Genomic DNA, 24,172 nt, shown 5'->3' with positions numbered 1-24,172 from the left:
CCCCCCCACCCCCCCCCCCCCCCCCCCCCCCCCCCCCCCCCCCCCCCCCCCCCCCCCCCCCCCCCCCCCCCCCCTAGTATCTGTTTAATGACTGACACTTTCTCAGAGTGATGACATGGTAGGATAGATAGAGAAGTATTCACATGAGCACATGAACTTCAGTAACCTATGTTCATGACTTCTGCAATTACCTCAGTTAAAACTGCTGAACTGCCTTTTTAAAGTAGTTTTGTTTCATCACACAACCAGGTCATCTCACTTCTGTTTTGGGGCCTCCATGTTTTGTTGAAAGAGGCACATTGGGCAAGCTTAGACATGGAACCTGGCCTTAGAAGAAAACAGGGATTCACTGCCTGACCTGCCATTTTTTATCTTTTCTTGACTATTGGGAATAAAAACTCTCCTCCGGTGTCAGCAGACAGTATTGAGTAGCGACTAACGAATTGATCAAACTGAACACGGGATAAGACAAGGCCTTTCTATCTCCCCAGACTGCTCTGTGGGAAAACATAAGCATGTTTACAGCCTGTAGCCCTCTAGTTCTGGATCAGTAAACCAGATAATCTTCCAAGAAAATTCAGAGACAACCTATGCCTCTCTTGGCACGGTCCGCTGATCCAACCCATGGCAACTTCACCCTGATCACATAATTAACCCGGCCACACCTCTGCCCCTTCTTGAAGCCTTCTGTTAGCTGAGGCCTATAAGATATCTGGTGCCTATTGAAGCCCTCTGTTAGCCTGGTGCTGTAAGATATATGATACCTATTGAAGCCCTCTGTTAGCTCAGTCTGTAAGATATATGATACCTATTGAAGCCCTCTGTTAGCTGAGTCCTGTAAGATATATGATACCTATTGAAGCCTCTGTTAGCTTAGTCCTGTAAGAATATGATACCTATTGAACCCTCTGTTAGCTCAGTCCTGTAAGATATATGATACCTATTGAAGCCCTCTGTTAGCCTGGTGCTGTAAGATAATGATACCTATTGAAGCCTCTGTTAGCTGAGTCCTGTAAGATATATGATACCTATTGAAGCCCTCTGTTAGCTGAGTCCTGTAAGATATATGATACCTATTGAAGCCTCTGTTAGCTGAGTCCTGTAAGATATATGATACCTATTGAAGCCCTCTGTAGCTGAGTCCTGTAAGATAATATGATACCTATTGAAGCCCTCTGTTAAGCTGAGTCCTGTAAGATATATGATGCCTATTGAAGCCCTCTGTTAGCTGAGTCCTGTAAGAAATATGATACCTATTGAAGCCCCTGTTAGCTGAGTCCTGTAAGATATATATGCCTATTGAATCCCTCTGTTAGCGAGTCCTGTAAATATATGATGCCTATTGAAATCCTCTGTTAGCCTGGTGCTGTAAGATATTTGAAGCCTATGAAGCCCCTGTTAGCCTGGTGCTGTAAGTTATTTGAAGCTATTGAACCCTCTGTTAGCCTGGTGCTGTAAGTTATTTGAAGCCTATTGAAGCCCTCTGTTAGCTGTACAGATAGGTGGAGTAGAGGCTATTGGTGTGTGGGTCTACTCTATGAACTCCTGCCCCAGTGGAGCTGATCTCTCCTCCACTTCTCAGACTGAACGTTGGAGGCTGATCTCTCCTCCACTTCTCAGACTGAATGTGGAGCTGATCTCTCCCCCATCTTCAGACTGAACGTTGGAGTGATCTCTCCTCCACTTCTGAGACTGAACGTTGGAGCTGATTTCTCTCCACTTCTCAGACTGAATGTTGGAGCTGATCTCTCCTCCACTTCTCAGACTGAACGTTGGAGCTTGATCTCTCCTCCACTTCTCAGACTGAATGTTGGAGCTGATCTCTCCTCCACTTCTCAGACTGAATGTTGGAGCTGATCTCTCCTCACTTCTCAGACTGAACGTTGGAGCTGATCTCTCCTCCACTTCTCAGACTGAATGTTGGAGCTGACTCTCCTCACTTCTCAGACTGAATGTTGGAGCTGATCTCTCCTCCACTTCTCAGACTGAATGTGGAGCTGATCTCTCTCCACTTCTCAGACTGAACGTTGGAGCTGATCTCTCCTCACTTCTCAGAACTGAACGTTGGAGCTGATCTCTCCCCAACTTCTCAGACTGAATGTTTGGAGCTGATCTCTCCTCCACTTCTCAGACTGAAACGTTGGAGCTTATCTCTCCTCCACTTCTCAGACTGAATGTTGGAGCTGATCTCTCCTCCACTTCTCAGACTGAATGTTGGAGCTGATCTCCTCCACTTCTGAGACTGAATGTTGGAGCTGATCTCTCCTCCACTTCTCAGACTGAATTTGTAGCTGATCTCTCCTCCACTTCTCAGACTGAATGTTGTAGCTGATCTCTTCTCCACTTCTGAGACTGAACGTTGGAGCTGATCTCTCCTCCACTTCTCAGACTGAACGTTGGAGCTGATCTCTCTTCCACTTCTCAGACTGAACGTTGGAGCTGATCTCTCCTCCACTTCTCAGACTGAATGTTGGAGCTGATCTCTCCTCCACTTCTCAGACTGAATGTTGGAGCTGATCTCTCCTCCACTTCTCAGACTGAATGTTGGAGCTGATCTCTCCTCCACTTCTCAACTGAACGTTGGAGCTGATCTCTCTTCCACTTCTCAGACTGAACGTTGGAGCTGATCTCTCCTCCACTTCTGAGACTGAACGTTGGAGCTTGATCTCTCCTCTACTTCTCAGACTGAATGTTGGAGCTGATCTCTCCTCCACTTCTCAGACTGAACGTTGGAGCTGATCTCTCCTCCACTTCTCAGACTGAATGTTGGAGCTGATCTCTCCTCCACTTCTCAGACTGAATGTTGAGCTGATCTCTCCTCCACTTCTCAGACTGAATGTTGAGCTGATTCCTCCCACTTCTGAGACTGAAGTTGGAGCTGATCTCTCCTCCACTTCTCAGACTGAATGTTGAGCTGATCTCTCCTCCACTTCTCAGACTGAATGTTGAGCTGATCTCTCTCCACTTCTAGACTGAACGGTTGGAGCTGATCTCTCCTCCACTTCTCAGACTGAACGTTGGAGCTGATCTCTCTTCCACTTCTCAGACTGAACGTTGGAGCGATCTCTCCTCCACTTCTCAGACTGAATGTTGGAGCTGATCTCTCCTCCCACTTCTCAGACTGAATGTTGAGCTGATCTCTCCTCCACTTCTCAGACTAATGGTGGAGCTGATCTCTTCCTCACTTCTCAGACTGAAGTTGGAGCTGACTCTCTTCCACTTCTCAGACTGAACGTTGGAGCTGATTCTCTCCTCCACTTCTCAGACTGAACGTTGGAGCTGATCTCTCCTCTACTATCTTCAGACTGAATGTTGGAGCTGATCTCTCCTCCACTCTTCAGACTGAACGTTGGAGCTGATCTCTCCCCACTTCTCAGACTGAATGTTTGCTGATCTCTCCTCCACTTCTCAGACTGAATGTGGACTGATCTCTCCTCCACTTCTCAGACTGAATGTTGTAGCTGCTCTCTCCACTTCTGAGACTGAACGTTGGAGCTGATCTCTCCTCCACTTCTCAGACTGAACGTTGGAGCTGATCTCTCTTCCACTTCTCAGACTGAACGTTGGAGCTGATCTCTCCTCCACTCTGAGACTGAACGTTGGAGCTGATCTCTCCTCTACTTCTCAGACTGAATGTTGAGCTGATCTCCCTCCACTTCTCAGACTGAAGTGGAGCTGATCTCTCCTCCACTTCCGCACTGAATGTTGGAGCTGATCTCTCCTCCACTTCTCAGACTGAACGTTGAGCTGATCTCTCTTCCACTTCTCAGACTGAATGTTGGAGCTGATCTCTCCTCCACTTCTCAGACTGAACGTTGAGCTGATCTCTCCTCCACTTCTCAGACTGAACGTTGGAGCTGATCTCTCCTCCACTTCTCAGACTGAATGTTGGAGCTGATCTCTCCTTCCACTTCTCAGACTGAACGTTGGAGCTGATCTCTCCTCCACTTCTCAGACTGAACGTTGAGCTGATCTCTTCTCCACTTCTCAGACTGAAGTTGGAGCTGATCTCTCCTCCACTTCTCAGACTGAAGTTGGGCTTCTCTCTCACGTCTAGACTGAAGTTGGATGATCTCTCCTCCACTTCTCAGACTAACGTTGGAGCTGATGCTCCTCCACTTCTGAGACTGAAGTTAGTTGGAGCTGATCTCTCCTCCACTTCTCAGACTGAACGTTGGAGCTGATCTCTCCTCCACTTCTGAGACTGAACGTTGGAGCTGGACTCTCCAGCGTGACTATTGTTGAATCACTGACTGACTGACTGACTCACTGACGCACCAGGGGCATGGAGGAAGAGAGGGACCCTGATAGGGCAAACAGTTACTGGTGCATTTCATCTCTACAGTCTTCAGGTGAATTCTCAGACACTCATCTTTCTTTCTCTCTCTTTCTCTCTTGCTCTTTTAGAGATAGGCCTGGTTTGTTGCCTTGGCTGTGCTGTACTGAACTAGCTGGATGTAACTTTGGCCCCTCCTGTCCTATAGTCCCCCAACCCAAAGCTATTTGACTGCCCGTGACTGCCCTGACTCCTACTGAGCTCAGGTGTCTGTGTTGATTGATAGAAGCACATATGGAGGGATGTTAGAGGTCATGGAATGGCCATTGCCCTTTCACTAATTTGTTGCTATCACCAGCTTATTTGAGTGACTGCTGCTAGTTTTTCTTGGGAGGAGAAAGGAGGGGGAGGATTGACTTGTGGTTGGATCCAATTTTAACATAGTCTTTTAAAGGGCTCTGACAGTTGTGCAACTTCAGAATCTACATCCAACCCTTTTCTAATATACTTTGGGTGTGTCTAGATAATGTATATTGAGAACACACATTTAGGTGTGTCTATGATTGGTGTTGTTTGTGAAATATTTGTATAGGAATGAATGGTCCAGTGTTACAGGAATTGCATACAAACTTCTACACTACAGTATATCAGCAATATTACATGATTATTATTACCGGTTCTGTATCTGTGTTCAACAGTGTTCCAAGAGAAGCCGGAAATCCCTCCCACCCTGGCTCAGGTCCAGGCCAGGAGCATCCCTCCAGAAGAGTACTCCTACATGGCTTCTATCCTGAGACTGCTGCGTAACCTACCCTTCATGCTCCTCGTCATCAGCTATGGTGGGTCGTATTCACCCTCCATCACTCTCCAACCACACCCATGTCTACCAGCATGTTTGTTCTCCTATTATTTGAGAAAACAGAAGTTACATAAGGCTGGCCAGATCAAAGCTTGTTGTGTTGGTGATGCCCCAGACCTCATCTCATAAACACACACACATGGCCTCACAGCAGAATTCCCCCTATTTGAAGTACACTGTGCATTATCCTGCAGTCTCTACTGTGTGTCCCCTGAATGAGTTCAAGTAAGGTGAACTCACAAGCGTAAATATGAACAAAGTGGATGCTGTTGCATCATCACAGTGACAGGTGAATGAAAACATGTACACAACATCAGAATATAACCATCTGAAGATAACATCTGTTAGGGGCTTAAAGCCAGATCAATAGCTAATTATCAGTTTGTGCTTAGAGATGTGAATATATCTCTCATTATGTTTTTGTATCCAGCACAGAGTACATATTTGTACATCAAACGGTCTTTTTGAGGATTTTAGGTTTATTGTCAGATTCTTAGGGTTGAATGTTCACAGTCCTTGTAGTTAATGGTTAACTTATTGAAGATTTGCAATGGTAGCGTTACTAGTCCATAAAAGTATTGCCTCGGGTCAGCTTAGCCTGATTACATTTTAACTGAATTATTGGCTGCCTTGGCTGTGCCATCTCAATATAAACAATGACATAAATGCTAGAGTTGAACTATTACTTATGTCATGCCCTTTAGCTGTTTGGAAATATTAAGTTTAACTTTTTTAAATGTTATTTGATATTAACATTGTTTACCCTTTGATGTGGCAAATAAGGATTTTCAGGAACAAGACAACAAACCTTAAGGGCAAAGCTGTCCAAACCAATTAAATATTGAGTGACACGCCACCGTTTATGTCAAAGTCAAATATTCTCTCCTTTGTAGTAGTAGACTGGCTAAGGGCCAGGTATGGGTTCCATTAGGACAGGGCCAGTGAAACCCAAATACAGCGTCCCATCTGGATCCCCCTGCTTTCCCCGCAGGCCTCAGACTAAAGACCTGCTCCTCTGCAGACTACAGCTCCTGTAAAATACAGCTCTCTCTCAGAGTGCAGAAACAAAACTAACATGTGTCCTTATGTTTTCTGCAGGGCTGAATGTCGGTTGTTTCTATGCTGTTTCCACACTGCTGAACCGGATGATTATTGAGCATTATCCAGTAAGTCTCACCTGAATCTTATCACAACAAAACCAACCTACTGTAGTCTGCATAAGTCCCTCCGTGGTCATGACCTTCAGTTATATCCTCACTTACTGTATTCAAGGAAGATCTTGAGATGTTACCTCCCCAATAAGTAAAACATTTAATTGTGTAGTCTATAATTAAGGGTCTTTTCTAGACTAAAGACACAATTCTATAGCCCTGAAAAAGATGACTGGGGTATAAGAGAACTAGTATCAAATTCTAGTAGCAAGTAGGCTCACCCCAGATAAGATAACTGAAAGGCGTGAGAGGGTCAGGATGTCCAATTTGACTGCAGAAAGACCAATTCAGTCATTTTAACCTCCACAGGGTGAAGAGGTGAATGCTGGAAGAATTGGCCTCACCATTGTCATTGCGGGGATGGTGGGGTCCCTCATATGTGGGATCTGGTTGGACAAGACCAAAACCTACAAGTAAGATACTCTTAGGAACACTTGAGAGTACACAATACTTTACTAAAAATACACGTTATTGCATACAGCATTATGCTCCTAGATACAATAGCTTTTTTGTGTGACTGATCACTGAATGGCAAGTCCGGCCCGAGCCTTTTGGGCCCTAAGCGAGATTTGGTTGGGGTGCGTCACCTCGCTGGGAAAACATTTTTGTGCCCCCCCCAATGTTACAGTTTTAATGCAAGTTTTATGCAATTCTATACATTTTGACATGGAGCGGAGCAAAAAATGGTACGTTTAACAGCTAAATTCCTGCAATTATACCCATTTTGCCATAACTTATGCCATGATAAAATTATATCTGAATGAGAGTGACAAACAAAATCAATGTGGGCCGCCTGGAGGTCAGGGCCCCTGGGCATGTGCCCTGGTATAAGGCCATGATTAATAGATAGCTGGCAAGACAAACTTACCAATCAAATGATTTTCTCTGCAATGGCTATTGAGTGACTGACATAACAAGATAAAAACTGCTGATGCACAAGCACATTTCGAAATTGCACTTTGTCTATTCAAGGAACAGTAAGTTGAGGCCCTGACTGAGTTCCTAAAAAAAACACAACGATTTGGTTAGGGACCCTCTAGTGGCCGCGTGGCCCTAAGCGACCACTTATGCCCAGGGCTCAGTGGCCCTTCCTTAGTACTAAGTAACTAAATAAGATTACATACACAGTCCCCAACTTAGACACATACACATTGTAATAGTGCAGCTGTAGCTGGTTGCTGACAAGGCCACTGGTTAATCTTTTGTCTGATGACACCAGAAAATCCCAGTAATTGGCTTTATAATCCTCTCAAGTTTTTTCGTCACGCTCTCTGATCAAATCAGTCAAGCTCTGTGTTGGAAGAGGTCTAGTAACTGCTGATGAGTGAGTTAATAAGATAAGAGCTGTTAAGGTCCCACTGCTCATCTCTTTGAGAACCTTTGCCCTTTTTAAATAGTGATTAAAATGTGATTTGCCTTGCGTACAGATAACTATTGTGTACAGATAAAGACTAGTGCATACAGTAGCCAGATTCACTGTATCTACTTAATCTTACTCTACATCTAATATCTCAATCATATCCTTCATTAAAAAAACTATCCATAGCATAGGTTGACAAGGTAACAATCAGTAATGTTGTGTTACACTCTTGAGCTCCGGGCTATGAAAACAGTAAACCGAATATGACCTTGGATGGGCTGGGCTCTTGCTTCTCTCATTAGCCACTCTAAAGGAGGCACTTTCTGCATGAATGTCTTTTAAAGCTCTCATTCAAAGGCAGGCGTCTAGGCAGATTAGTTATTTTTGTTGGAAGTGGAAACCAATGAGGTTCTGGAGGAACTAAGCGTTGTATCTGATGCCTCTCCCTGCATATCCAAGCTGACAAGTTTTATCTATGAATCCTCTCAGCTGAAGTACTGGCCTGTTGGAATTGAGGCTCCATAGAGAATGCCTGAGAGGAAGTCTCTATCCTTTTAAATGCATCTAAATACAGATGTAGATCGTAAGGGAAAGGGGGATACCTAGTCAGTTGTACAACTGAATGCATTCAACTGAAATGTGTCAGTTGAATGCATTTAACCCGCATTTAACCCCATTTTACTGAATCAGAAAGGTGCGGGGGGCTGTCTTAATCAACATCCACGTCATCGGCAGCCGGGGAACAGTGGCTGACATTTTAAAGTGGAAATTACAAACTTTAGAAGCCTTTTTAAACCTTGAATACACTACACATTTACAATTCCTGCTGTGTAGGAAAATTCTCAGTAACAAAAGAGTGATCAAATTAAGATGTAGAGGTTATTAATGCAGTCATTCAGACATCTGCACAGACAATGTCCAATTCTGTTTAATCTCCTTTCTATTTGTTTTGGTCAAATAACACAGGCCCTTGTTTCTCACCACAGAGCAGCCATTCATCAAACACCTGACCTGATCATGAACAAACAATGAATCAACTATGTAGTTCAATTGTAGGTGTTACACAACTCTACACATCAGGGAATGCTATAACAACAGCAGTGGCAGTACCAAGTGTTTACATGCCAACCTAGCCCCCAAACTCCTGCTTCATCCCCAGCAGACAGTTATCTAATCGTAGGACTAATCGTAGCAAAACATGCTCAACATTTAATGTCCAACAAGATATTGTAGCCTGTAGCTTTTGCGACTCCAGGAGAAGAGGAATAGTGGAGAGGCTTGCGTAATTGTGCATCTGGAAAAGAGAGGCTATATTACATTTACATTTAAGTCATTTAGCAGACGCTCTTATCCAGAGCGACTTACAAATATATGTAGCTGAAGAAGCTCATTCATATGAACTCATTTGTTGGCTAAATATTAGGCCTAATACTGCAGTACATGTATAATCACCAGCCAATGTGATCACATCATTGCACGCTTTCTCTCCTTTCAAACTCGCCACCAGTTATTTTGGCTGAAGACGGATAAACTACAAATCGCTAGTAGGCTAAGTTAGAAAAGTATGCATGTTAACCCATAATTTAGGAGCTAGATATAAGGGCTTTAAAAATGTAGCTCTCAAAGTCAAGAAAAAAAGATGCAATGGCATATACAATGTGTTTCCCCATGAATTTCTGTGACAATAGACAAGAACAGCTCAAGGACAGAACTACATACATTTACATGGAGAGAATACATGCATTAAAAGCATTTCTGTGAAGCTTTGATAAGTTTGATGTCTGACAACAATAGAATGTTCATTATTTAATGCGTTCCAAAGCTGCTAAGATAAAAGGCAACGTTTTATACTGAGGTGTTAGCGAGACTTAAGCATAATACCGCATTCATGACTACCTTGGTTGGTGGAAATAAAAGTACAGGCTTTGTGACCGCAATACCTTTCAAATATAAAGGAAAGGTTTATAAAAGTTGACGGCATGGTAAAGTTGGCAACTTTCCATCTTAGTATGAAAGGGATATATAACACATGTTATGAGGGTGAAAATTGTTTCCCCAAATTCTTCACATGCCATTCGAATCAATCGAGCCAAAGCAGTCAACCCAGATTTCTGTTATTGATGCTCCCTTCCTCATACCTCCATGTGTGTGAGAGACAAAGGACTAAGTTGTATTAACAACAATAGCTGAGTGGAGCAATGTTTCATGCGTGGTTGTACAGGAAGAGCTTCACCAAAGTAAGCCTGTTGGTGTAGGCCAGAATGTGCCAGTTTTAATAAGGGGGTCTTAGATGGTCAGGATTCTTGTTTTTCCTCTCATAGAGGATGGGATTGGAGGTGTTGACAGTGAAGCCACAGCCAGCCTTACTGAACAGTTCTGCATGCTAGTTCAGAACCTGGATGGGTTACTGGTGCTGTATGTAGGCCTACCACAGATTGTTGAGGACTGGGACTTTTCTGAAGTGCTTTGTGAAACTTATGTAAAAGCAATATCCAGATATGATGAATACATTGCAGACTCATTCAAATCCCATATGGGATATGCAGCTATGTTGACGTGTCCGTGAGAAATGCAGCAAATCAAACTGCGTATGAAAATATAGTTAGTACATTTCTGTTTACACAAGCATACAGTACATTTCATACAGGCAAAACAAAACATATATTATTATTTTCCTCTCTCCCCAGACAGACTACCCTGGCTGTATATCTTCTGTCCTTCGTGGGAATGGTGGTCTATGCCTTCACCCTTAACTTAGGCCACCTATGGGTGGTGTTTGTAACATCGGGGGCTCTAGGGTAAGAGTGAACAAACACTGTGATGTTGCTATTCCACCTTTAGCATGTCAGTTGTAATGTGGGGTGGACTAGGTTTCCTGCCCTGGTCACACCGCAGGAACACTGCATGCTATTTACATTGCAAACTGCCTCCTTGTTCTTTAAACAGCCACTCTGTGGGAAGAGGCAGACAATATCTTACAATGCTAATGTTAAGACTGTTTAAGGTCAAGTGTAGTGGGAGACAAGCCCATGATTCTGTGCAACATTAATTATTTTCCTCTGGAATTGAATAAGTATTTTATTATTTGTTAACTGATGTACAGTGGGGCAAAACAGTATTTAGTCAGCCACCAATTGTGCAAGTTCTCCCACTTAAAAAGATGAGAGAGGCATGTAATTTTCATCATAGGTACACTTCAACTATGACAGACAAAATGAGAAAAGAAATTCCAGAAAATCACATTGTAGGATTTTTAATGAATTTATTTGCAAATTATGGTGGAAAATAAGTATTTGGTCAATAACAAAAGTTTATCTCAATACTTTGTTATATACCCTTTGTTGGCAATGACAGAGGTCAAACGTTTTCTGTAACTCTTCACAAGGTTTTCACACACTGTTGCTGGTATTTTGGCCCATTCCTCCATGCAGATCTCCTCTAGAGCAGTGATGTTTTGGGGCTGTTGCATTACAGGCCTCTCTCATCTTTTTAAGTGGGAGAACTTGCACAATTGGTGGCTGACTAAATACTTTTTTGCCCCACTGTATAAAGGAGATGAACAAGAGCTGAAGGTTTTAAAGGGTCTGCTAGAGTAATGCCCTCAGAGGAGATTTGGCTGTGGAGCAGATTTTTTTTTTCTTTCTCTCAGCAGGCATGAAATGTTAAGTGCTGCTCTTTAGTTTGAGTAAAAACAACACTGAATAACCTCATGTCTTCAGGTTCTTCATGACTGGGTACCTGCCGCTTGGCTTTGAGTTTGCTGTGGAGCTGACCTTCCCAGAGTGTGAGGGCACCTCCTCAGGCCTGCTCAACTGTTCAGCTCAGGTAACAGGGATCATACTTTGGGATAATATTCACCATTGAAATAGTACATCTAGGTTTGTTGTATGCATGAAGTCTATGTATGAACGTAATGCATTTTATGCACGCTATGACAATAACAACATAGTCCCGGGGGCTGCAGTGGAGCAGATCGAGAGCTTAAAGTGTCCAAATCACTAAACTTAAAATGGTCCACACACAGTTGTGAAGAAGGCCCTCAAATCCTCAAAGTTCTACAGCTGTACCATTGAGAGCATCATGACTGGCTGTATCACAGCTTGGTATGGCAATAGCACCGCCCTCGATCGCATGGACAACCCAGTACATTACTGGGGCCGAGCTCCCTGCCATCCAGTACCTCTATATCAGGCTGTGTGAAAGGAAGGCCCGGAAAAAAAGTTAGACTCCAACCACCCAAGCCATAGAAGGTTCTCTCTGCTTACGCACAGCAAGCGGTACCGGTGTATCAAGTCTGACACCAATAGGCTCCTGAACAGCTTCTATCCCCAAGCTATAAGACTGCTAAATAGCTAACAAAATGGTTACACATAACATCTGAGTTGACCGTCATATTTAATTCTTATTTTTGCACTCTATGCACACTCACAGGGTTCTACACACTATGCACCTTGATACTCCAACACACATACATACGCTCTCTCCATAATATGCACATACCTTTACATTTCATACCAACTCTACACACCCACTCGCATACACTCATCATATATGCTGCTACTACTCTGTTTATCATATATCCTGATGCCTAGTCACCTCACCTTACCCCTATACATATCTACCTCTCTCCATCCAGTATCCCTGCACATTGTAAATATGGTACTGGAACTGACTCTGTATATAGTATGCTTACTTGTGTTATTTTTTTGTTCAATTTTGTTATTTTTAGTATTACATTGTTGGGGTTAGAGCTTGCAAGAAAGGCATTTCACTGTACTTGTGCATGTGACATTAAAACTTGAAACTTGATTGTGTTTAGAGATGATCAACTCTCATGTTCACTCCCCTCATTCTTCCAGATATTTGGGATCATATTCACCATCGGTCAAGGGAAGATCATAGAGCACTTTGGAACGTTCGCTGGGAACATCTTTCTCTGTGTCTTCCTCCTCATGGGCACTATTATGACAGGTAGTTTGCTTACCCACTACACACATTATAGCCCTATTTTGCAATAACAGAACAGCTTTACGGTAGATTGAACATTGGACTCCTCTGCCTGCAGTTGTTATAATGAAGCACAGTGTCCTGTTATGTGATCCACATTATATGGGGCTGTAGGAACGCATGACTCCTCAAATAATTGCAGTCAGTTGCACAGATTTTGCGTAACAGCCTTATCTAGGATTCATTATGGAGTAATGATGCCCTCTAGTGGGTCATAGTGACCATGATTTCTCTTCACAGGAAAAAGTTAACACATTTTCTACATACAGTAGTACATTTCCCACATTGTTTCCGAGGCGATACATTCCTGAATATTAATACTATATATGACCCATGCATTCCTGAATATTAATACTATATATGACCCATGCATTCCTGAATATTAATACTATATATGACCCATGCATTCCTGAATATGAATGCTATATATGACCCTGAATATGTTTCTGAGTAGTGCCTTACCTCTCTCATCTATATGTCACAGCATTCATCAAGTCTGACCTCCGACGGCAAAAGGCCAACCATCTGGCTGAGACACAGGCGGAAAGTGTAAGTATATCTGTTTCTGCTATTTGGTGTCAGCGGTAGGATCTCTGCGTTCCAGTTAAAAGGGATGTGATCTGTTGGATATTTCCCATGGCTGATGCTCCATTCAATGGACTATGCTGGCTGTCTGGCTTCTTCTCTGGTGTGGGTTCCTCTTGCTTGCTGTGGAGTGGACACAGGGGTCACAGGCATCAGACACCACCATGCTTTTCCTCAGCTCTCGGAAAACAACCTAGCTGTTTCTGAAAACATGACTTTGCACCCGCTGTCAGCTCTCCAACTAGCTGTATTTGATTACATGCCTTGCTGGTGTTTGATACAAAAACATGCTTGAGAAGTTTCTGTTTCATTCGACATGCAAGACAAAGATCATGCATGACCTTTTGTCACAGATTATTATGGCTGCAGAGCTGTAGGAATCACACAATATCATTGTGGTTTATCTAGAGTATAGAACTACAATGATGCAGCCACCTTTTATTTAACTAGGCAAGTCAGTTAAGAACAAATTCGTATTTTACAATGCCGGCCTACCCCGGCCAAACCCTCCCCTAACCCAGACGACGCTGGGCTAATTGTGCATCGCCCTATGGGACTGCCGATCACGGCCAGTTGTGATACATCCCAGGATCGAACCAGGGTCTGTAGTGACACCTCTAGCACTGAGATGCAGTGCCTTAGACCGCTGTGCCACTCGGGAGTATATTCATCAAAAGAGTGTACAATAGGCTATAGTAAAAAATACATCACATTTACATTTTCAATTACTCTCACTTGGCAGCAAAATAAATCATACACCAATGGCTTGCTCACGCAAGAGAATGTAATTATGTATTTTTTTACTTTAATCATATAATAGATTCATAATAAACTTCAGGTTCAACTAACCATTGGCCAGTGATGTTCAGCTGTTGAAGATCAACTTTAAATCATTAACAAGACTATCATGCCTAACAAATCCACTCTGCTCAGCGACTATTCTTTCTATTATGAGAATATCGCTATCACTTATTTTATCTCAATGCAGGATGGGAGCTTTACTCACTTCATTTATGGAATACAACAATAATCCCATCAATACTTCTCTTAATATTTGAAACCAGTGCAATGTCCCTTGTCTCCAGTAACAGTGCCAAGAGAATTCAATAATTTTCTCTCCATTTAAAAAAAATTGGATGTTGAAAATGGAATGCTTGTTAGTCACAATAGGTAGCATTGTATTAGTTGAAAATATATCTTAGAACGTGTTTATAGCGTCTGAAGAGTCAAAAGACCATATTGCACAATTTGACTGTTTAATCCATAATCCTTTACAATTCCACTCCAGCTTTATGTCATATCCTTTCCATCCAAAGAAGAGTCCTCATTAAGAGAAGGCTCTCTCTAGAGGCAGGTAGACTGCTGGAGTTAAAATAAAGTGTTATGGGAGGGTCTGGAAAGGGCAGAGGGATTATGGTGATAGGGATGGTAGAGGAGCCCTCTTGCCCCTCTTGTGCGTGATTCCCCAGCCGTTGTTCCAGGCTGCAGATTCCCCGTCTCGGGTACAGGACTACGGGGCCACAACACCCAGCAGACCACAGGAGCAGCAATCCTGACATTAACTTCACTAAAACCCAAACACACACCTGCCAAGGTAGGGGTATCAAGTCTTTGAGTCTTATATCACACATGCAAAGTGCTGTACTGTACAAAATGCAATCATAAAGAGCACTCCTATTGGGGATGTGTTGAGAATTCCGATTGAAAGATAAAGACATAAAACACTAAATTCACTCAATCTTTACACATGTAACCCACTTCAGCAAGGTGAAAGGTCTTAAATAAAGACAAGGCACCTGCTCTTTCTGTGAAAAGAGCAGTAACTTGGATTGAGAATGCCGTGTGGGACTTGCCAAAGCAGATGACAGGGATTGGTAAAGCATAAGGAGTCTCTAAGCAGGGTTTGGAGTTAATATCTGGATAGGGTACTGTGCTTCAATTACAATAATCAGTAAGACACGTTTTCTGTCAGCTAAGCAGTGACTGAGGAACTGAAGTTCTGTAAAATATTGTTGGAAATTAAGTGATCAGGCCGAAGCTTTGTTGAAGTATGCTACTTGCAGCTTCAGTGTAATATTAGTGTGCTTTGAACTATTTGTCCTTCGGTTGATCATCCTTCTCAAAGCAAAGCCCTACTATATGAGCTGGTTGGAAAACAAAAGGGTGATGATTTTAAGTGTGGCACAGAGCTTTTAACTTCCTGTTTTAAGTTTAGCTAATAAACCCCTGAGGAAATATTTTGGTACCTTACAAAAAGGGTCAGGGGAATCAATCAGCTTTTTCTGTCTACCAGAGAAAGATAATCATACGTGTATACATTACCTGTAAAATTTGGATTGATGTGTTTATTGCATGAAACACATATTGTTTTGATAACCTAAATACATTCTAGTGAAACCAAGTTACTTAAGTGCCTGTTTGTCTAATTTACACCATCAGCATACCACCCTGCATCCCACTGCTGGCTTGTCTCTGAAGCTAAGCAGGGTTGGTCCTGGTTGGTCTCTGGATGGGAGGCCAGATGGTGTTGGAAGGCCAGTAGGAGGCACTTTTCCCTCTGGTCTAAAACAAATATATCCCAATCCCCCAGTGCAGTGATTGGGGACATTGCCCTGTGTACGGTGACGCTTTTGGATGGGACATTAAACAGGTGTTCCGACTCTGTGGTCACTGTGGCACTTATCGTAATAGTAGGGGTGTAAATCCCGGTGTCCTGGATAAATTCCCAATCTGGCCCTCATACCATCCCCAGCTTCCAATTGGCTCATTCCTCTCCCCTGTAACTGTTCCCCTAGTCGTTGCTGTAAATGAGAATGTGTTCTCAGTCAACTTACCTGGTAAAATAAGGGTTAAATAAAATATGCTTTGTTTATAAATATTGAGACCCAATAAGATGTTCCGTTGTTAGTAAGCTCCACCTCAATAGAAATAACACAATTTAAAGTTTTAACATAGTACATGTAGTAATATATAATATTGGAACATCATGAGGAAAATCTGATTTCTAATAGTAATGTTTTGATTTGACAGAAACAGGCAGGCATCGCACCGCCAGATACACTGAAGGAGGTCAAGGTATAAGGAGGAATTCCAGTTGGACAGGTGTGAGAAGACAGCCCAGCACACACTGACATGTTTGAAAACTACCAAAGGATGTACACACAAACAGGAACAGATTCAATACATACACTAAAAAGCATGCTGCTTTCCCTTTACAAATGTGAAGGTGAGCACATGCACAAGTGATGAATTTGTACTTAATGTACTTAATTGAAACTATGACATGGAGGACGCCTCTGAGGAAGTCAGAGCCCAGGAATGTACTGTAGGCTGGGGTATGGACACCCTGCTTTGGCTTTAGTTCCAGTGACTGCTATTTCTACTGCCTAGCACAACTGGCTCCCCAGATCTACTCAAGCCATGCAGAAGAACTCACTTGGAACCTCACATGTTCTCCCTCTTTAGCAAATTACTCAACAGATAACGAGTTTGATTGTCAAGCACAAGCAGAAGTATTTCAAGTTGAATGACCTGTTAATTAATATTTAAGTGTCACTTTTTGAGAGTACGCTATGAATGGTTCATCTTTTCATTTTGTTTACCTTTGACTGTCTCCAATCTAAATCATGTAAATGTTGATGTCTGTGCATCCCGATATGAGCAGTATTGTGCTTTTTGTTTCCTGACATTTGACCAATACTATACCGTAACCAAACTTAACATTGCTAAATGTATTCATGTAACTGTTCTAGGTCCAGTCAAGCCAACTCACCTAGTGGTTTAACAGGATTTTGAGATTGCTATCTGCCAAATAGGATTACACAGAGATACTTCTAAGTACTACTGATAATGGTGAATAGGGTTGATACTGTGCCTGAGTATGTCTCAGAAGGAATCAACCTGCTTTAACCACATTCTTAGAATAAGTCAGAAACTTTGGGACTATTGTATTTAATGCTCTGCATTGACTTGTTTTAGAGCCTAAAACACTATGATAACAATGTGAGCACAAAATCATTAGCGTGGCAAGACAGACAATCCAATGGACTTGTCATTTTGCACGAGGTAGGCGAGTGTTGTAATTGTATGTATGATTCTTTTGGCCTGTATATTTGTTACTGAGAACTCTTTCATGCCATACTTAATGTTAATAGTGAGATTTAAGATTAAATTCCATAGTGCAGTGTTTCATCAGCTTTTTTTTTGTTTTGAAGGATAATTTTATATACATCAAATGGTGATGTCATTTTTACTATTTCTCATATTCAGTCATGAACAACATAATTATAGTTTTGTAAAAATGTTTGTAGATGTTGTTTGGACAAAATGTCAGTGTGAACAATTGTACATGGTAATCTGGTGAACTAAATGTAAAAAACATTTAAAAAAAATGCTCAGTTATTTTATCAATGGATGTTATACCACACACAAAATCCAGTAACATACAGAAAGCACACCATCACTGAGCAGTTTAGAAATCAAGACAAAGGCCCAATGTTGAGAGAATCCATTCAAGTACTGTACATGGCACACACCCAAACTGTTCATTTACATAAAATAATTCCAAATCCAGTCAACCCTACCACACATTAATCAAACCATTATTAATATACATAAAATCATCACTGTACATTTATGTAAATTACTGTACTGTACATGATGAAACATTGATCGACAATCCCTGTTCAATTGTCCATGCAAGAGTGAAACAGCTGTAGCCAAACTAGTATATTCTAGCACAGGTACAAATCACGTAGGACAGGTACAAATGACCTGCAAAATAAACTCCAGTTATTGTATACCCCCTCTTAAAAGTTTAAAGCTATTGGACTTGTCTTTGTGTACATACAGTATAGTAAATAGGCCACTCATTATTCAAGAGAAGAAGTATACTATCCCACAGCTCTCTCTATTGCTGGGCAAAATGGCACAATGTATAACAAAAGTTTTCTGCAGCTTGGAATCAGTTCTGCTTCTTATGACGTACAGCCACCTCCTCCTGAGGCTCTGGAACACACTGGAACCCAATCAGCATTTCCACGATAGAGAAACCTGGAGAGGTGAGAGGATGGAATGGGGTTTCCTCTGCAATAACAGACACCAGCAGCACAAGCTCTGAGCAAATTATATCAGATGAAAAATGTTGTTGAGCGATGCACATTCTGTACCTGGTAGTTTGATGATTTACTAACACTGTGTTGTTACTGGTTATAACAAAACAAGCTCACTATTTGATCAGATGGGATTATAGAGCTGCAGTACTTACTCGCCACAATGAGAGGTGCCATAATGCCAATGGTCAGAGGTGCCGTTTTGTAGATGAAGGCTTCAGACAGGAAGTGTCCACAGGGTGATGTGATAGAGGCTGCAGAAGAGGAGAAAGATAACTTGAAGAGGAGAAAGATAACTTCCATAGAACATGAGTCATAGTTTATGCACTCACTACTGCACGAACAGTGCAGGTATGGAGGAAATCTTACGTTTTGTTCTGAATGTGCAGCGGATAATTGACGACAACAATGTCCAGATACCAAATGTTCTTGCTTGGAGGCTATTTACTGTAAAAGGAAGCAAAACCTAAATTAAATTCCCCAAAATTCCTTGCACCATGGAGGAGCATGGAGCATACTGCTACTGTTAAGCTCCTGTAATGTAGACAAATCAATGTGTAACCCAGTCTTATATACAGGCATAATGACATAAACCTACAGGATATTTGTGGGATTGTATGGATAGACTCTACAGTACCCCATTCATAGACACTAACTGCTTTTGTGCCTATTGATGATAGCATCTTCGGGTCGGGGGAGTTGTGTGTGTTATGGGAGGGTCTGACGCTCTGAACGTTAAAAAATGCATCGGTTTTGGAAACATAAGGAACCTATCTTTCACATCAGCAAGAAATAATTTTCAAAACAAACACACCTTAATAGTTAGTGTTCCCACAGCCATATCTTGATGTTACAGCGCTTGTTTACGGAAGAGAAGAAGACATAGGCAGCCACCTGTGCTAATTAGCAATCTAATGCGCGCCAAACACCTGTGTGTCAGCTAACTGGGGAGGAAGGGTAGTTCGTCAACGGGAGGCACCAACAGTATGGACACGTGCAACGCTGCTAAAGTAAGTGTATATTTTTTATTTGAAAGATTCTTTCTCGCTGATATAAAAGAGAACGGCCAGATGTTTCGAAAACTGTTTAGAAAGCAATGATTATTGACATTTCTAAACGTTAAAACACCGCGACGGAATTGAAGTAACGCGCAGCCAACCGCTGAAACCCCTATAAGAATGTTTTTTGAGCGCTGGACTAAAGCAGCAGATGGAAACCTTACCCTGTGGGGGCAGGCTTTTCCCCTACCCAAGCAGCAACCGATTTGATTCCATTAATCAATTCCTTCACTGAATTATGATTTGATGTATTAGGTGTTTCTGCTTGGCTGGAACAAAAGCCTGCACCCACACCGGCCCTTGCAGGGTAAGAGCATTCCAGTCATGAAGTGTAGAAACTACTCACCAAACTCTGGTGTCCCTGTGTAGAGTTTCTCAGAGAGGAAGCTGTGATCGCTGAAACTCTGGACGGTGTTTCCCATGGCAATGACAGAGACACCATTACCTACCAACCAAATCCGCAGAACATTTAGAAAACGACTCATCCTTGCCTTCTGTGGGACGCACCTGCCAGACAAGTTGGCTGAGAATGAGGGACCGACAGCATTGCAGTGTGCAAAAGCTATCAAGAAAATAACAGCTTCATTCTGATTGCTATAGCCGGGATCAATGAATGCTACCTGACAGGTTGCAATAACTACCACGATCAAAGGATAGCTTCTGCAGCTAGCAACTGTTAGTTGGCAACAACAACTATTGCTAGCTTGATAACCATGTGCCTAATTTACCTTCTAAAGTGTAGTTTATAGCTGGGGCATATCCAGATACGACAGTGATCGATGAGTCGAAATCAATGATAATGTTTTTGATATTGAGAATACTGTGTGAAGCTAGCTAGCTACTGTTGTTCAATAACTACTACCTGATATGGACATTCAATTTGGCTAATTAGAGAGCTCAAAAGATGGCTTGGTCAAATTGTCCCATTAATCTCTGGTAACGTAGGAGTTGTTTCGCTCATGCTCCTTCTTCTTCTGCAAACAAATGTTTAAAGTGTATGCCGCCACCTACTGTGCTGGAATTCACAAACTGCCCAATTCTGAACTACCATGTAAATTAAAAACCAAATAAATCCTTAACTTCGACCATACCCTCCCTCCCTCCCCCAAAATCCTCCCAATGCCATTAAACTTTATATCATGCTGAAACACTCAGCATATCAATAACCATTTCAACAGTAACATATGTTACCCCCAATATCTCTTTTACCGTCTCCATAATAACCTTCAACCTTGCATTTCTCCTTTCCACAACCCGAGTCATATTGTTAACCTTACCAATAAAAGCTATAAATTCAACTTGATTAATTATCAAAGTGTCCTTTGACACCACACATTCATGAGCACAAGATTTCTGAACAGGCCTCGAAACCATGCCAGGACCATCCGAAGCACCAGCCTCGACAGTAGGTGCACTTACTACAGGTACCTCCATGTAAGCTCCATCGGTGCTAAACCTTCACATTGCTTCCACGTTCACCGTAATTATGTGCCCCTCAACAATTGGCACATCCTTTCTTTCCTTTACACTGAGCAGCTACATGTCCTATTCTTTGGCATTTAAAACACTGCAGTGCAAATGGGACAAATTCTCTAACATTGAAGCTAAGGAATCCAAGCTGTACTTTTCCCGGGCAAGACTTTCTCAAGGCACAGCGTCACTGATAAGCTTCCACTTCTTTGACCCTCTTTCCTACTGATCAACCTTACATTTTCTTTAATATTATCTGTCGACATAGATATTGGGACCACAGTGTCAGATCCCCCGGTATTGCTGCTCATTCCGTTCACCAGCTCCGGAGGTCTACGTCACCGGCCTTCTAGGTGTCACTGAACTGGATCATTACCACCAACCCTGGACTGTCTTGTCTCATTACGCACACCTGGTTCCCATTCCCCCTGATTAGTATGTATGTTTGTGTGTGTGTGCCCTCTGTTCATCATTGACCTTGTCAGTTATTGTTACCATGTCCGTTGGTCTTGTGCTGGTGTATTGGCTTCCATGCTACGTGTTATTGTGCATTTGTTTTACGTGTCTCGTCCCGTGTATTGTTTAGAGGTTTACACCTCGCTCTTTTGTTTGGGTGGAGAAATAAAATCCCCAATTACGTATTCCTTGTCACGTTCGTTGTTAGGAGAAAGAGAGGAGGACCAAAATGCAGCGTGATGATTATCCATTTTTAATGAACACGAATAATCTAACAAAAACACGAGAACGAAACGAAACAGTCCTGAACGGTGAAAATACAAAAAACACAGGAACAGGAACAATCACCCACAACCCACAATACAAAACAGGCTACCTAAATATGGTTCCCAATCAGAGACAACGACTAACACCTGCCTCTGATTGAGAACTCCATATCAGGCCAAACGCATAGAAATAGACAAACTAGACATACAACATAGAATGCCCACTCAGATTACACCCTGACCAAACAAAACATAGAAACATACAAAGCAAACTATGGTCAGGGCGGTGACAGTAAACCCCCCCCCCCCAAGGTGCGGACTCCCGCTTCAGTAACCTCTTTGGAGCGGCGACCCTCGCCGCGACCTTGGACTGGGAACCCTAATAAAGGGCCCACTGGACGAGGGGCGCCTCTGGACCGAGGGGCGCCTCTGGACCGAGGGGCAGCTCCGAACTGAAGGGCGGCTCAGTCACCACTGGGCGAGTGCGGGGAGCAGGAACTGGAGGCCTGGTACGTGGTGCCGCCACCGGAGCCTGGTACGTGGTGCCGCACCGGAGGCCTGGTACGTGGTGCCGCCACCGGAGGCCTGGTACGTGGTGCCGCCACCGGAGCCTGGTACGTGGTGCCGCCACCGGAGGCCTGGTACGTGGGTCCGCCACCGCGAGGCCTGGTACGTGGTGCCGCCACGGAGGCCTGGTACCTGGTGCCGCCACCGGAGGCCTGGTACTCGGTGCCGCCACCGGAGGCCTGGTACGTGGTGCCGCCACGGAGGCCTGGTACGTAGGTGCCGCCACCGGAGGCCTGGTACGTGGTGCCGCCACAGGAGAGCTGGTGTGTGGGGCCGCCACAGGAGAGCTGGTGCGTGGGGCTGCCACAGGAGGGCTGGTGCGTGGAGAAGGCACCGGATAGACCGGACCGTGAAGACGCACTACAGGTCTCGAGCACCGAGCCTGCCCAACTCTACCTGGCTGAATGCTCCCCGTAGCCAGGCCAGTGCGGGCTATTCCACCTCACCGCACTGGCCTGGCTACGGGGAGCATTCAGCCAGGTAGAGTTGGGCAGGCTCGGTGCTCGAGACCTGTAGTGCGTCTTCACGGTCCGGTCTATCCGGTGCCTTCTCCACGCACCAGGCTGTGCTGGTGAACTGGGGACACCATGCGTAGGGCTGGTGCCATGTACCCCGGCCCGAGGAGACGCACTGGAGACCAGATGCGTTGAGCCGGCTTCATGGCACCTGGCTCGATGCCCACTCTAGCCCGGCCGATACGAGGCGCTGCTATGTACCGCACCGGGCTATGCCTGCTCACCGGGGACACCGTGCGCCTCACGGCATAACATGGTGCATGCCCGGTCCCTCTCTCTCCACGGTAAGCACGGGGAGTTGGCTCAGGTCTCCTACCTGACTTAGCCACACTCCCCGTGTGCCTCCCCCAATACATTTTTGGGGCTGCCTCTCTGGCTTCCAGCCGCACTTTCGTGCTGCTTCCTCATACCGCCGCCTCTCCACTGTCGCTGCCTCCAGCTCAGCCTTGGGGCGGTGATATTCTCCAGCCTGTGCCCAGGGTCCCTTGCCGTCCAGAATCTCCTCCCAGGTCCAGGAGTCCTGCGATAGCTGCTGCTGCTGCCCGTTACCACGCTGCTTGGTCCGGTTGTGGTGGGTGATTCTGTCACGTTCTTCGTCCTTCTCGTCTGAGGAGGAGTAGGAGATATCGGACCAATACGCAGCGTGGTGAGTATTCATATTTATTAGAATAATTTCAATAAAGAACCTGCTGGTGCAGCACATCGGGGGGGGATGTACTCGGTACTGCTGCTCATTCCGTTCACCAGCTCCAGAGGTCTACGTCACCGCCCTTCTAGGTGTCACTGAACTGGATTCATTACCACCAACCCCGGACTGTCTTGTCTCATTATGCACACCTGGTTCCCATTCCCCCTGATTGGGATATATCCCAATCTATATAACACACACACATGTGTGTGTGCCCTCTGTACCCTGTTGTGCTTGTCGGTTATTGTTATCATATCCGTTGGTCTTTTGAGTACCTGTGCTGTTGTATCGGCTTCTATGCTACGTGTTATTGTGCACTTGTTTTACGGGTCCTGTCCCGTGTATTGTTTCCAGGTTTACACCTCACTCTTTTGTTTGGGTGAACAAATAAAAAACCCTATTACGTATGCGCTTGTCTCCTATCATTATCCAGCGTGACACACAGTGATGACCCCCCCCCCTCAACCTAGCAAAAACACCAGGAGCATGACTTTTAATCTTCTTCCCATTACGCTTTTCCATTTCCAGAACTACCACAAAATATTAGAAATCTACCATTTCCAATTAACCGGGCTAGTTTAACTTCACCCATCTCTCTCTCTCTCTACAGCATTAGTTAGTCAGGTAGGGTGTAAATGAGGCCCTATGGTCTCATCAATCACAACTTTCCACTCCGACACATTATTGCTCTTGCTTCCTACCTTGACCCTATTTTTGCTTTCAACACTAGACGCTCACCTGCT

General features: G+C 43.8%; 2 protein-coding genes and 1 long non-coding RNA gene across 5 annotated transcripts in view; 2 read left to right on the top strand and 1 right to left on the bottom strand.

Moving 5' to 3' along the window:
* Positions 1 to 17,487, top strand: part of LOC111963277 (FLVCR heme transporter 2) — a 32,649-nt gene extending 15,162 nt beyond the window's left edge. The window contains exons 3-11 of one of the 3 annotated variants that reach the window (XM_023986611.2): positions 4,975 to 5,115; positions 6,234 to 6,301; positions 6,656 to 6,759; positions 10,394 to 10,504; positions 11,426 to 11,531; positions 12,566 to 12,677; positions 13,198 to 13,262; positions 14,780 to 14,892; positions 16,329 to 17,487. In XM_023986611.2, coding sequence (XP_023842379.1) covers positions 4,975 to 5,115; positions 6,234 to 6,301; positions 6,656 to 6,759; positions 10,394 to 10,504; positions 11,426 to 11,531; positions 12,566 to 12,677; positions 13,198 to 13,262; positions 14,780 to 14,854 — 782 coding nt within the window. In that variant the 3' untranslated portion in view covers positions 14,855 to 14,892; positions 16,329 to 17,487. Of the gene's footprint in view, positions 1 to 4,974; positions 5,116 to 6,233; positions 6,302 to 6,655; positions 6,760 to 10,393; positions 10,505 to 11,425; positions 11,532 to 12,565; positions 12,678 to 13,197; positions 13,263 to 14,767; positions 14,893 to 16,328 lie in introns of all 3 variants that reach the window. The other 2 variants (XM_023986610.2, XM_023986612.2) reach the window with 2 other exon arrangements.
* Positions 16,971 to 20,534, bottom strand: LOC111963279 (ergosterol biosynthetic protein 28 homolog). The gene is given in 7 exon segments (XM_023986613.2): positions 16,971 to 18,350; positions 18,565 to 18,641; positions 18,643 to 18,663; positions 18,779 to 18,794; positions 18,797 to 18,856; positions 19,814 to 19,974; positions 20,196 to 20,534. Coding segments are annotated over 6 exon segments (402 nt in total). The 5' UTR covers positions 19,953 to 19,974; positions 20,196 to 20,534; the 3' UTR covers positions 16,971 to 18,261.
* LOC111963280 (uncharacterized) overlaps positions 19,230 to 24,172 on the top strand; it is a 26,415-nt gene continuing 21,472 nt past the window's right edge. The window contains exon 1 of the long non-coding RNA XR_002877239.2: positions 19,230 to 19,419. This is a non-coding gene — a long non-coding RNA (uncharacterized lncRNA). The remainder of the gene's footprint in view (positions 19,420 to 24,172) is intronic.

The sequence above is a fragment of the Salvelinus sp. IW2-2015 genome, linkage group LG4q.2 (genome assembly GCF_002910315.2).
Source record: "Salvelinus sp. IW2-2015 linkage group LG4q.2, ASM291031v2, whole genome shotgun sequence".
NCBI lineage: Eukaryota > Metazoa > Chordata > Actinopteri > Salmoniformes > Salmonidae > Salvelinus > Salvelinus sp. IW2-2015.
The sequence above is the reverse complement of the archived record's forward strand: the minus strand, read 5'-3'. Positions and strand labels throughout refer to the sequence as shown.